Below are 14,831 nucleotides of genomic sequence, written 5' to 3'. Positions count from 1 at the left end.
AGGTAATTATTAAGCCATAGAAACTAGCAGAGAACCATCAGTAGGTTTTATAACAAATTTTACAAACATAGATCAGTAATTTTTGAAAAATGACAAAAATATTTGATTATAGCAACTATATATACTATAAAATATTAGGTAGTGTGAGCTATAATTGATGAAAATAAACTATAAAAACACTCAACAAAAACAATAATACATGAGTAGGATTCAAAGACAGTCAAACGAATAATTTTTTTGCTTCCCCCCACCCCCTAATTTTCTGTAACTCCTGTTGTGTGTTGGTGGGGATGGAAGCGAGGGCTTTACACATAAAGAAGTTTTTAAAATAATCAGATCACCTTTAAATACCTTCATGAATCTATAACTGTCAGAGTTAAGAATCACTGGCCCATCAGTACCAGTTGGGTTAATGGCTTCTCCCCAAATCATAGGAACTACTCCACCCAACAGTGGGAGTTCAGTAGATGCTATTCTCCCCTCCTCCCAGTGTTTCAATTCCTGGTTGGCTGAATCTATAGATGTGTGCCCAAGGTTACCAAGGGTAAACTACAACATCCCATCCACCCCACCCCCACCGCCACGTTAGTCATCCTTCTGTATTCTAAGGATGCTCCCCAAACTCCACATTCTAGATACCAATATCTGCAGAGAAGTTCCTGTCTCATATTAAATGGTAACATCTAGATGATTTACAATATTTATGTATTAAAATACTCATGTTTAACTAGTTGTTAAACTGTTGAAGAAAGTGCTTGCTCAACAGAAATGCTACTCATCCCCCAACAAAATGTTTCAATCCCTAGTTGGCTGATAGATATAGAACCCAAGGATATAGAAGGCAAACAGTATCTCCTTTCAGTTTGATTATATACTATGAATGTAATGGAGTCAAATTTAGAGCAGGGAAACTAAACTTTGTGTATATATTCAAAAGAGTGTGTCCTTTAAAACATTTCTTTGAATATTATGGCTGATTAAGTTTGTACAAGGTCAGAATAAAAGTATATACACAGAAATCATACCTTGAATTCTTTTCCCTCTTTAGTTTTAAAAGTTAACCATGATGAAGATACTATAAATGATGACAAAGAAGTTCTTGTAATGTAAGAGTCTCTACTCACCACCTATATTAGTTGCTCCTAACCAATATTAACTAATTTTGAGTAATAACCCTCTGATCTTACTTGTCTGTGAAAAAGATAATGTTCTCATAAGTAGTAGGTCTCAGACTCCATGTAAGAAAATGCCTCCATTTTTATCTTTTTTTTTTTTTTAAAAGATTTATTTTATGTATATGAGTACCCTGTAGCTGGTTGCTGGGAATTAAACAAGACCCCTACTCGCTCTGGCCCAAAGATTTATTATTATATGTAAGTACACTGTAGCTGTCTTCAGACACACCAGAAGAGGGTGTCAGATCTCATTACAGATGGTTGTGAGCCACCATGTGGTTGCTGGTATTTGAATTCAGAACCTTTGGAAGAGCAGTTAGTGCTCTTAACTGCTGAGCCATCTCTCCAGCCCCCAATGCCTCCATTTTTAAAGTGGTTTATGTCTTTCTATACTTCAGATACTTAATATGTAATTTAAATTAAAAATTAAGAAATTATAGGACTTCTCTGAACAACAATAAGAAATGTGAAAGTTACCTTCAGACATTTAGAAGGTAGATTTATCATTTATGCAATTTCAGAGAATTGTTAGCAGAAATTATATGGAAGTTACATCTCATTCAAAGAGGTCAAAGCAGTGAGTGTTAAAGGTACATTTTATGGGAATTGTAAAGCTTTCATGTTGGTGTCAAGTATATTCTAGATTATAAATGATCTCTATTTTTTTATTTTATGTGCATGGATGTTTTGCCTGCATGCATATATACATGCCTGGTGCCTGAAGAGACGAGAAGGTAGTGTTAAGAGTCCCTGGAACAGGAGTTACAGATAGCTGGGAGTCACCATGTGGACGCTGGGAATCAAACTCAGGTGCTCTGGAAGAGCAGTTATTGGTCTTCACTGCAGAGCCATCGCTAGCCTGATCCCTGCATAGTTTTATATTCCGTTACAAGTCTGTATCTGAGGTGATCATATTGGTAACAAATAACTACTAAAAAGGTTACTCTGTAGCCTAAAGTAGCCTTGAACTGGTGGCAATCCTTAGCCTCCCAAATGCTAGGATTACAGATATCTACATCCAGAGTTTTTAAGAGAGTACCATGCCATAGCCCAGGTTATTCTGGGATCCCTACCCTCATTCTTTTGAAATAGTGTCCAACTAGTCAAACTACAATTTGTACCTATATTAAAATATCAATTCTTTTCTGGCTTTTCCTGTTTGTGGTTTTTCTCTTATTAGATGATATTAGGTCGAGATATCCTAGTCTTATTAACAGAGGAAGAGAGCCTATTAATAATAAAAGTACTCTTTTTTTTTCAAAGATTTATTTATTTATCTTGAGCTTGAGTTTGATAAGTCTCCCAGTTCAGCTTCCTGAGTGCTTGGACTACAGTTATGAACCTCTACACTCAGCTCAACATTACATATCTTTTCAAATGCAGTATACTTACACTGAAGCCTTTGGGCATGTACCAAAAATTCACAAGGATTATTTTTCTTCCAGAGGATACCTGAACATGAGTCAGAATTGATAACAATGGGAACAAACTTCCTAACAACAGTTTCCAAAAATAAGACTGTCATATTAGGAAGCTTTAAATATCTTTAAGAAAATAAATTCTAATTAAAGATTCAACAAATTAATAAATATGATTATTGACAATTTTTCCCCAAGTCTGTTTTTTTAAACTTTTTATGGATTCTTTGTGAATTTCACATCAGGAACCCTAATTCCTACACGGTTGCAATCCCCTTCAGCTCCTTCTGTCCTATCTCTTCCATTGGGTCCCCAGGCTCAGTCCAATGGTTGGTTGGCTGTGAGTAAGATGTGACATCTGCATATGTCTTACTCAGGCGCTGGCAGAGCCTCTCAGAGGGCAGCCCTACTGGGCTCCTGTCTGCAAGCAGTTCCAGCAGATACCAAACCCTGACACTATTGCTGATTCCACTTTATTTATTAAGACGAAATTGCAGAAAATGCTTGATAAATTTGCCAATAATAAGAAATTTTAAAATGGCTACAGAATACTATGATTGACAGAAATTTCTGTAGACTATAAATTGGCTGATTTGCAACAAAAACCTAAAGCCCGTTATGACAGTGCCAGTATTGGTCACAGTCTTGCCCTATGTGTGAGGTGATGATAATCTCAGAGACAACCAAAAACCTGGAGCAAGACACTTAATTCATATAACCAAAAAATCCCATTCACATGGTTAATAATGAATAACTCAAGAAGGGCAAACTGGAGGTATTCCAGGAGACTAGTACCCAAATATTAGGGAGTTTCTTTTAATTTTTTTAAAATCACAAACAATATGTATGCAGATGTTAGAATGCTGCACTCTCTAATTCTAGGTAGTCTGTGAAGGGCAGAGTGACTGTTAGATAAAGCTAGGGATTACATTATTTGACGAAATTTGAGATTCTCAACTTGGCTGTTGCTTAAACCAAAGCATTTTTTTTCCTTACACTAGTCTGAGTTGTATTTTATAACATGCAATAAAAATAATACTGCTAGGGTTTCAAATTAAATATTAAAGACGATAAAATTCAAGAAAATGACACTCTTGGAGCTAGAAAGATGGCTCCACAGTTAAGAGCAGTCAGTTCTCTTAGAGAGGGCCTGGGATGGATTCCTAACACCTACAAGGCAGCTCATAATCAGTTGTTAATTCCAGTTCTAGGGGATACAATGCCCTCTTCTGACCTCTGCGGACATGGTACATTTAACATGTACAAAGACAAAACACACATAAAATAAAAGGTAAAGAAAGAAAATGGCACTCTGAAAAACTGGGCAAAGTATAAAATAATTTAAACTTCTCCAAAGTAAATAATCAATAGTATTAAAAATACTCAAAAATTACATGATTTTAAACCCAGTGATTCCACTTCTTAGAGTTAAGAAACATGAATTAAAGGGTATTATTAATCTTGCCTGTGTTAATAACAGGGAGCTTTAGATTTACTTTAAATGTGCCAAGTAGGGGAACGTTTCTACAATGTAATGCCATTCATGCCTTGTATTCAGCCTTTCAAACAGCACAATTTATTGGCAATATTTAAATGTTTACAACATACATCAATCAAGGCAAACATTTTTAGTTAGATCTTTAATAATCCCCTGTAAAAATCACATCCTATGCATGATGGTATTTTGAGAATTAGCTTTGCAATAAAGGTGAAACTGATAAGCAGAAAAGTACACTTGGCTACACACTCTTGTTTAATCTCCACTAACCATACACAATTCTAAAGTTATCTCCACTTTTAACACTGGACAAAATACAGATTTTTTTTTAAAGTAGGTTGAAAACAATAGATTCACTCTTATATTTTAAACACATACATGAACAAGGATCTCTAGGTAGTAAAATAATAGGTGCTCATAATTTCTGTGTATTTGTATACTTCTCAAATCTTTTTCATCCACCAAAACTTTTAAGTTTTATTAAGTATTTTTAAAATGGCTCAAATGATTTTGAATATATCCAGAGAATTCCTACTTAAATGTGAATGACCAAACTCCATTGTAACTTAAAAAAAAAAAAAAAAAAACCTGTCCCCAATGTACAGACTTTTCTATGTTTTCATGTGTGCAGGTACACATTGTGGGAGTATACATGTGTGTAGAGGCCAGATAGTAAAATCTTATGGTTCCCTAAATACCATCCAACTTTTTGTTCTTTGACACATGGTCTCTCACTGGCCTGGAACTCATAAGTAGGCCAGAGGGGCTGACCCAGCAAGCATCAAGGATCTCCCTGTCTTTGTTTCCCATTGCTACTATTACAAGTATGTGCTATACTGTAGCCAGCTTTTAAAACAGGGGTTCTAGGAATCGAATCCAATCTCTCTATAAACACTTAGTACTAACTACACTATCTGCCTGACTGTCCATTCAAGTTAGTTTTAATTTTAAAAAGCACAGTATGACTAGGATGGCAAATAAGTACAGCCATCTCCATGACTAGTCTAACAGTTTATTAAACAAAATCCTGAAGCCAGCCATGAGACCACTGGGCAAAAGTGCTGCTGATGTCTGCTGTGAATATGGGAGGAGGTGGTTGTGCCAGCCTTGCTACTGTTTGTTACTGTTACCCTTACCAAGGTGTAAGTAAGTTTTGTGGAGAAAATAGGAAGAGAATTTAGGTATCTATGAAGAACAATCAAAGAGTATTTATTACCTTTTAATTTTCTTCTTTTTAGGCAAAGAAAAGGAAAAAAGACAGAAGGAAAAAATACAGGTGAAGTGAAACAAAGAATTAAAGGAACCAAAAAAGGCTCAGACCAAGGAGTCAGATGTCTGAAGAACAGATCCTCCAGAATGCAGGAACCCCAGACAGGGAATAGCCTGTGGACTTTGCGTGGTGATAGACAACCAATCAAAACAGGAGAAACGTTACACTTCAGCAGTTGCTGAGGCCATGTGCTTTCATTTTAGAGACCTACATTACAGGTCTGAAACACCTAATGTTCCCAAGTAGAAATATGGCACTCTGATAGCATTCAAAAGAAGATTTATATTACTATATACATTTAATAGATTTTAAACAGACTCCATAGATTTTAAAGCATTTTTCACCAGAGATTATGTTTACCATCTGTAATTTATATTTATCGATAAAAACTAATTGATCTCCAACTAAAGGTCAATTATGCCTTAAATTAAAACTTCAACATTAAGTTCATTGTAGGACTTAAAAGCTCAAAATTTAAAGGAAGTATAATTTCATATTAGACATCAAATAATATTTATTTGTACTACTTAAAGCACTGTGTGTTTTTTAAAAAGATATTCTCAAAATTACATCATATTAATTCAATAAGAGAGGAAATTCAGTGGATCAAATACTGAATGTTAGTATTTCTTGGGGGTAACTCTGTTCAAGAATATATATGCTTCAGGATAAGGCCGATGATACATTAATCTCCACTAAACAAATTTTGTTCTATTTCATGTTTTGATTTTCTGAGACAGGTCCACTATATAGCCCAGGCTAGCCTCAGACTTGGCAATCTTCTTGCCTCAGCTTCCAGAGTGCTGAATCATATAGGCTTGTACCACCACTTCCAGCTTTTAATAGTTTTTTTTTGTTTGTTTTTTTACTAATTTTCAACTTTCTCATATCTATAAGCCAAAGTCTCTCTATCACCTAGATAAATTCATAATCATCTCAAAGGCCTTCTAAAATTAAAGGAAGAAATAATTAGGGGATTATCTCAAACCAACTAGTCTTTGCATCCTTGGTAATGAATTGCAATTGTTAGTCAGTTAATAATAACAAAATCTAAAAAACAACGTCTAACACAAGGAACTGCTAGTAATACCAAATAAGAACAGCAAAATTATAATACAAATATTAGGTCACACTAGCTAATTAGTAATAAAGCTGAGTTTTAAACTTAGGCACTCTTGTTTTGTTTTTCTTTGAGACACGGGCTCTCAAAGCTCTGTCTATCCTGGAACTCGCTATGTAGACCAAGCTGGCCTCAAATTCCCAGAGATCTGCCTGCCTCTGCCTCCTTAGTGCTAGGATTAGAGCTGTGCATACTACCTGCATAAACCCAGGCGCTCTTAATTGAAGTGATTTTACTCATAAAAAAGATCACCTCTTTAGTGCCCCATACACTATAAAAGCACGTGATCAAAATACAAACAGGAAATGAACACAGAATGTGAAAAAAGGATATGAAAGTATACAAAAGAGTATAATTTTAGCTATAACTAGTGAAATCTTATCTGTGTGCTAATACTAAAAACCAGATTTGGGGGCAAGAGGGAGACGGTTCAGTCACTAAAGTGCTTGACACAGAAGCATAAAACCCCAATTCAATCTCCAGAAAAGTCAGGGTTGGTATTGCACTCTTGCAATCTCAGTGCTGGGAGGCAGAGATAGGCAGATCCCTGGAGCTCACTGAACATCTAGTGAGCCCTAGGTCCCAAGAAGGAGACCCTGCCTCAAAAACATGTTGTATAGTTTCTGAGCTATGACACTGGAGGATGGCCTCTAACCTTCACATACATACACATATGTAACAGCACCTGTGCATTTGTGTACATACACATAAACACACACAAGACAAATATTAAGTGTTAATAGTAATCTTTAAGTGACAAAATTACAAGCATACTTTTTGTATACTTTTAGGTATGTCTGGTACGCTTTTGAACAATCATTTTTAAGATTATTTAAATTCAGGGCTATTTAGTGCCTTGTTCATAATAGCATGTATTATGGTAATTAAAAGGAATGAAGTAGCTCTTATAACTAGCATTGAAAGACAGTCAAGATAGTATTAAAGGAAAAAAGACTGAATGAAGAAATACATATAAAAACAAGGGGGAGCAGAACACATACCAGTCTACTTATGTAAATAGGAAATCATGTGAATTAAAATTATCTCAGAGACACATTAAACTGTAGGAGTAATTGCTTTCTTAAGCTGCAGTAGGGAAGTGAACTTTCAGTTTTTCTTTTACTCTTATTTATAATTCAGGATTTTAATTTTTATAATGAAACATAAATTATATAGTAACTGTATTTCTGTTTGTTTGTTTGGTTTTTTTTTAAGAAAAATTTAAATATTCTCTGAGAAGGCTTAGATAGTAGTCTGGCCATAAAAAACTAAAGGCTAGATCTGAAGTTTTATTCAAAATTTTCAAGAGATTCTGGAATGTTCTTTTTTACTATAGCAGAACCAAATTGGTTACTTTAAGGCAGCAAACAGAACCCAATAGCAGCCTCTTAATTCTAAGCTTGCAACACTATGGTTGTCCCAAGGATGACCTTTCCAGTAGGTGAACTTTTTAAAGCAGTATTTCTATTTTAATCACTGTTATTCCATCAGCAAAATGCCTTCACAGTTAACAGCTATCATCAATATTTTATTTGATATGTATCATATTTTCATAAGGACACATATACTTAATGCACGTAACACAAGAAACAGACATGAGAAGTAATTTAGCCATTGTTACACAGTGGAATCTTTGGCAGTCAGGCTTCAGAGAACATGCAGTTACCCCCTTGAGAGAGACAGGTGAAACACACATATTCAATAAGTGAGTGTGAAATATAAAAGTGAAACAAGGATGAATACTTCCCACCTGTTTATCTAGCAGCTCCCACAGCAATGCACAGATGCTTCATGTTCCCTCAGTGCTGTGAGCATGGAGAACTGAGAGGCATCTAACACACCTTAAAGGATGCTAACTTACTTCCCAGGCCTTGGACATATTACACAGCCATGCTTACCAATAAAATATGTCCTCTAGTCTCATTCTAATAAATAGAAAAAGTATCAAAAAGGTGACAGAAATTAAAATTCAAGATTAAAAACCTATGAGAATTCCAAAGCATAAGAACAGTTTTTATGAAAAAATAGCCAGGGAATACAGGAAAACTTAAAAAAAAAAAGCAGCCTTTAAAATCCTCTGTATTCTCTTTGCTCATCCAATTGTACATCAGTTGTTTGATTTGTTCACTCAAATGTGTATCAGTATTCCCTATTAGATGGTCTTCAAAGTCAGTCTATTTGGGACTTTGCCTATAGAAACACATACCCAATTTTAGAATGGAAAACAGGAGGTATCTCTGTATAGAAACTTGCTTGGTATCTAAATTTATAAGAACTAAAACACTACTTTAAGACTCCAAGCTTCCCCTTAACCTCTGCTTACTTTTACCAGTGTTTTTAGTTGGGCAAACTTATCTTCACAAACTATCAGGAAAAAAGGGCAAATACATAACATTTGTAATTCATCAGTGAAAACAGCACCATTGAAGAACACTTACTTTATCTAATTATGATGATTCTAAACATAAGCTATGTTCCACCACTAGCTTTTTCTTATTAACAAGGAAAATAAAATTTCAAAATGATACCTTAAAATAATCTTTATATTTAGTATTCCAACCAAGTAGAATTTAATAAGAAAACATTAATAAGTGATAGTAGAGATGGGCAGAACAACTAAAAGGGAACATTTTGTTTTATAAAATGATACCATTTTAATTACTATCTTAAATGGGGTTTTATCTTCAATAGACCAGGCATATATTACTTGACACTAAATATTTCTGAGAAAAATTTAAGAGACCAACTCTTTCCAGGTTACTAGAAAAATTTCACTCCTACTTTAAAGGTATTTAACATTCTTTTTTAAAGCTTTTACTTACAAACTGTTCTTTGACATTTTGTTCTGTTTGTAAATGAATCATCTGAGGTGACTTCCACAAAAAGGCAAAACCTACCATGATTCTAGTTACCTGAGGTTTCTATCTAGAGTACTCAGGTTTATGATTCAGAGATTCAGAATGGTGGCACCACAAGCTAAAGCTAGTGGGAAACTGGGAGCTGTAAAATGGCCACAGATTCTGTTTTGCAAGAAGAAAAAGTTGTGACAAAATTTGCCACAGCTAAAATTTACACCTAGAAATGGCTAGAACAGAGTAGGCTGTTAGTTTTTTAAACAACTAAATAAGACAAACACAATCACTTTAAACACTATAGAGAGAAAGTCATGTAGTAATCTCTTTTGATTTTTGTTTTACAATTTGGAATTCTTTATATTACATTTGTCTAAAAGACTATGCTTGGCAAACAGATGAGTCTTTTAATTTTTATTGGAGAAACCATGAACTTTAATATCAAATTCAATACACACACCAAGTAGTTCATTCTTGAAACTTCAAGAGATGGAAACAAAATTGCTATAATTAAATTTTTATGATTAAACATCCTCACTATACTTTTACCAAAAATGCTGAGCAATGACACATTGGCTTGTTAAATTCTTTTTCAAATCCTTCAGAGTCAAGCAGAAAACATGCAATAAATACCTATACTACAGGCAAGAAATGGCTAGGTAAAACCTACCTATTGCTGTCTAGTCCCAAAGGGAGGGCTACTGAAACAAAGTAACCTTTTTCTTGTAAGTTAAAATCAGTTCCTTGGTAGGAAGGTAGTTCAACTCCACAGATATATTTAGGTTACTTTCTCTTAATGAGGAGACAGACTTTAAAAAAAAAAATGTCATGAGTGTTTTAGATATCCATTTTTAACCTAAATCTGTAATATTCATGTATGGAAATAATTATCATACAACCAACATCATAAACTGTTTTAAATTCTTGACAACAACAAAAGTCAAGAGACTAATCTGCCTTAGCCTCCTCTATATATCCTTGGCATACAAAACACTGGAATGTAAGAACAATACCTAAACCTTGAGCCTGCACAGCATCAGAAAGTTGGGACAATCTCTAGACTTCACAAGGTGCTTTTGGAGTGGAACATGTTAAAATATCCTGACAACTAAATAACACTAGATAAGGAAGTGTACTAAGCACCATATTGCTATTAAATTCCTGCAGACAATACTCAAAATGTGAGCATCAGAACAAGGGGGGAAAAAGTAAGCTACTACCAGTTCTAAACCTACATTCCCTTAGGTCTTGTCTCTCTTGCTAGAATGAACAGCATGATTAGCATATGCTTATGACTAGAGCCCAGAGTAGATTCAGAATGACCTATTTAGGGAGAAAACACTGGGATGGGGAATTATGATGAGGTGCCTAGAGTCTATCATATGCTCAGTCAAACAACTGATGCTAGATGCCATGGTCCAAGGACAGGGCTTCAGCAGGAAAGAACTCTTTCCAGCCTTTGAATCCAGAGTCAGTCTTTTTTTTTTTTTTTTTTTTTTTTGATAAAAAAAAAAATGCATGAAGGCACAGAAGAAAGGTTTGAAGATTATGAAAGTCTGAACTATAACAGACTGTTATAGATGTTTTAACAGTTAACATCTATTTTCAAGTATATAAAATGTTACAAAGCCTCCCATTCCATATGCTGGCCTAAGGGCTTTAAATACATTATCTTATTTTCAGAAGGGTAGTATTATCCTCTTGGGGTGGGGGGCATATAATCCACAAGTATTCAGTAACTTGTCAACAATCACAAGTGGAAAGGCTTGGGACTCCAATTTGTGGGTATCCATCTGCTCCTGAATTCCTATCCTCTAAATCAGTAGACTACTGACTCCTCAAACAAGGGGAAAGCTAAATTTTATTAATAAATGAATTTCTTGATTTTTAGTGATCAAAACTAAAAGGGGAAATTAAGAAATGTCTTTAAGAGATTTTACTTTAGTGGCTCATTTTGGGGGGGAGGGGGAGCTTCGAAAAGTTCCGCTAGAAACAGAATGTGCTTGACATTCTTCTGCAGTCTAAGAATCCATAACACATACTCGGTCACTCAAGTTTAGCCCCAACAGCTAAGAGGCAACAGCACATACTATTAAATCTATTATGCATTTTCTGTTCTGCTTTCTTCCAAAACTTCAAGGTTTGAGTTTTCTATACTCTCTATTAAAAAAAGCCAAATCCTTTCCCCCCATGTTCACTTTGGAGGCTCATTTAAGGTGGAATAATTGGAGAAATAAAGTTTTTACTTCTCAATCTTTCAACGAAATTGTGATTACAAAAAGACATATTTAATAAATGGCACCTAAGTGTTGTTGAGTGGCCCATCACTCATGTTTATTATCTTTTAGTGATATTAAGAACCTCTATATTAAGAAATATAATCCCATCTGATCTAAAGCTGCTAACATCTCAAATGAGAAAAAAATTAACAGATGGCTCTGAGGAAAGCCTAAAAACCATTTAGAACTGGGCCCGATACACAACTAACTTACTTATCCATTATGAAACTACTTTTGATTTAAAATTAAAAAAAAATCAGCGTATATGAAAGAGAAGTGATTGGTGTATAACTTGGTGTAGTGTATTAATAAGGACAGTGAGTACACAATGGCAATCTGCCTAAGGTTTAGAGAATAGCAGCCCATCATTTCATCAAAAGCATTGTAGTAACTTCTGCAAAATTAATTGCAACTAATTCTGGTAACTCGTGGAGTTAAGTCTAGACTTGCATGATCACTTTAAAACATTTCCAAAGTGCTTCCTTTGGGTGCACACAAACTAAGACCTGGACCTTCTATGGAATAAAGACAAGACAAGGAAGGGGTGTCCAGAACAGCAGGAAAATGAGTAAGTTTATCTCTTCTGCTGATATGGATAAGGGGAATTAATCTCTTCCAGAAGACTAGAAGGACTTAACAGCAAATTAAGCCAGCCTTGTAACCACAGCTCTTACTACAAATCTTCAACTCCTTAAACTGATTTTCTCAAGGTTAAAATATCGAAGTAGACAAAATTGTGTGCTGGCGGCAGGGGTCGATCTTACCACCACTAGGTGTACTCAATTCTAAAATGTTCTCCTGAAGACTCAAACCACAAGATGTTTCATAAACTTACACTTAATTCTCATGTAAGATTTCACACTTCAGATGTATGGTTTTTGGATACAATTCTTTTCAGGTGTTCCAATAAATTTGCAGTATTTTAACCGACGGCTTTCACTATATACAGCCCCCACCCCATGAAATTATCCGCCTAAGTTTAACCAAAACTCTCCGTAAGTTATTTTCAGGAGTGAACGAGGCATCCACATATTGATACATAACGTCTGGGCTCTCCTGACAGGTGATGCAAACACAAGTTTGTCGAAATTGGAAGTTGTTTAAAATGATGCCATTTTCCTAAATTCCCGTTACTCTGATGGAGGCAAGTTTTTCCAGATTACAACCAAACCCGCACGTGCAAACTAGAAAGTTAGCGTCTTCGGGCCCCCCGAAGAAACTCCCTAACCTACAAAGGCAGCGGCGGCCGCGGCGCAGCGAGGCGGCTCGGGGGAGCCCCGGGTCGGCCTCGGAGGGCCTCGACCCCAGGAAGCTGCCAGCGCGCTCAGGGTCCGCCCGGGGCCCGCTGCTCGCGGCTAACGCGGAGGACGGGGCGGGAAGGCGCGGGAGCGAGGGGCGTACTCAGCCCTGGCCGGCTTCGCCGGATGGGCGCGCGGGGCAGGCTGGGCTGCGACGGCGCGGGGCGGGTGTCCGGGGCGGAGACCCCAGCCCCGCCGAGCGCTGGGCCCGCGACTCCCACCCCCCGCGCCAAGATGGCGACGTGGACCGCGGGGGAGCCCGGCGCGTGAGGCTGGGGGGGACGGAAGGGGAGCGGAGACAAAAAAAAAAAAAAAAAAAAAGCCAGTCCACGGAACGCGGCGGCCCGGCTTACTTTTTCTTCTCGTTCTCGCCGCCGGCGCCCTCCATGGCGAATCGGTGCCCGCGTTGTCTTCCCGGCCGGCGGCCCCCGGGCTCGCTCGGGCCTATGCGCCGGCTCTGTCCGCACGCGCGGAGAAAGAGACAAGTCCAGAGGCGGGGTGGGAGGCGGGACGCCCCCCGGGACGGCGAGGCGGGAGCTGCAGGCTGCGCTCGCCGAGCTCCGGCTCGGGTTCCTAGGCGCTCCTCCGGCTAGCTTGTCAAGGCCTGGCTAGACGCTGCCCGCGACGGCGGCGAGGACAGTCCTCGCGTCCCCTCGGCCGAGGAGGCTCTGTGCACTGAGGCGCTGAGGCAGCGGCAGGGGGCGGGCAAGGGCGGAGGCGCGCTCGGGCGCGCGGCGAGGGGAGGGAAAAGCCGAGGGGTGCGCGCGCCCGCTCAGCCCCCCCCCCAACGCGCGCGCCCGCGGGCCCGCCTCACCTGAGCGGAGGCGGGTTCCCGGAGAGCCAATGGTGAAGGACGCAGGCGGCCAGGCCCCACCCCAGCCCACGTTGCTCTCAGCCAATCAGGAGGAGGTCAGCTGAGCCCCAGCTGGGACGAGCTGCCCCGCTCACGTGCTTGTCTGTGTGCAGCTAGGGAGGGAAGAGAAAGGGGCGAGCGACGGGTGCGGCTGAGCCCAGGTCTGGGGGGGACTCTGCGCCTTCAATGGAAAGCTGCGTCTGGCTTTGGGAGGCGCTGCTGGAGCGAGTGGGCTGCCAAGCTTGGGTCCGAGCCTGGCCCACACCGCCCCGGCTCTCTATAGAGTTCTCTGAGGCTCGCTCACTCCTTAGCTGCGAGGCTGGACCCGGTCGCCGCCCATCCCGCCTGAGTTTCCAGTTGGAAAAAAAAAAAAAAAAAGCCAACTTTGCGTCCTGGCAGCCAGCCCCCCTGATATTAGAGTGGGGTCCCTCCTTCCCAGGTGACCGGACGCCGCTCAGTCTCCGCTCTCTGCCACAGAACAAGGGAAGTCTCCAAGTGATTAAGATTTTTCTGGGCCAAAGTTTGACTACTGAGCAAATGCAGATAAAAATATAAAAAAAATCCGTCTTGCCAAACCTCTCAAGGGGAGGGAAGTTGCAGGGCCATTTAAAAATAAACTATCTTAAGCATTTACAAATAAACAACAGCTTCAATAAGTGAGAGCACAAGCCTGAATTTGACAAGACAGGAAAAGGCATTGAATAGACTTATTTTGCTTTCATGTTGCTTTAAAAAATGACAAATATCATCTTAAATGGATGCAGAAAAGGTGCAAGGATTGCTTCAGACTGAGTTTAGTTCACTGTTTAGACTGAAAGAAGAACAAGTCCTTCAACCTACAGACCTTGACAGGACTGCTCACCGGCTATGCTGGGAGCTATGGATTAAAGCCATCACTTTTAGTCGGTCTTTGGAAGCATAAATGTTAGGTCTGTGGGTATGGTGTGTGTTTGTTTTAAAAGTATTCCAAGCCCAACACTGTGTGCCCGTGTGTACACACACACACACACACACACACACACGTGTTGTAGACACAGCTGAGTCTGAATCTGGGGTCTCTGAAACTGA

At 38.7% G+C, this 14,831-nt stretch overlaps 1 protein-coding gene across 7 annotated transcripts in view; it reads right to left on the bottom strand.

Moving 5' to 3' along the window:
• Hif1a (hypoxia inducible factor 1 subunit alpha) overlaps positions 1-13,726 on the bottom strand; it is a 39,555-nt gene extending 25,829 nt beyond the window's left edge. For 3 of the 7 annotated variants that reach the window (XM_021178822.2, XM_021178824.2, XM_029484516.1), the window contains exon 1: positions 13,264-13,617. In XM_021178822.2, the coding sequence (XP_021034481.1) occupies positions 13,264-13,298 (35 nt within the window). In that variant the 5' untranslated portion in view covers positions 13,299-13,617. Of the gene's footprint in view, positions 1-13,263 lie in introns of all 7 variants that reach the window. The other 4 variants (XM_029484517.1, XM_029484518.1, XM_029484515.1 and 1 more) reach the window with 3 other exon arrangements.
• Positions 13,727-14,831: the final 1,105 nt, after the last annotated feature.

This window comes from Mus caroli, chromosome 12 (genome assembly GCF_900094665.2).
Source record: "Mus caroli chromosome 12, CAROLI_EIJ_v1.1, whole genome shotgun sequence".
Taxonomy (NCBI): Eukaryota; Metazoa; Chordata; class Mammalia; order Rodentia; family Muridae; genus Mus; species Mus caroli.
Note: the sequence above shows the minus strand (reverse complement) of the source record. Positions and strands in the feature narration are given on the sequence as shown.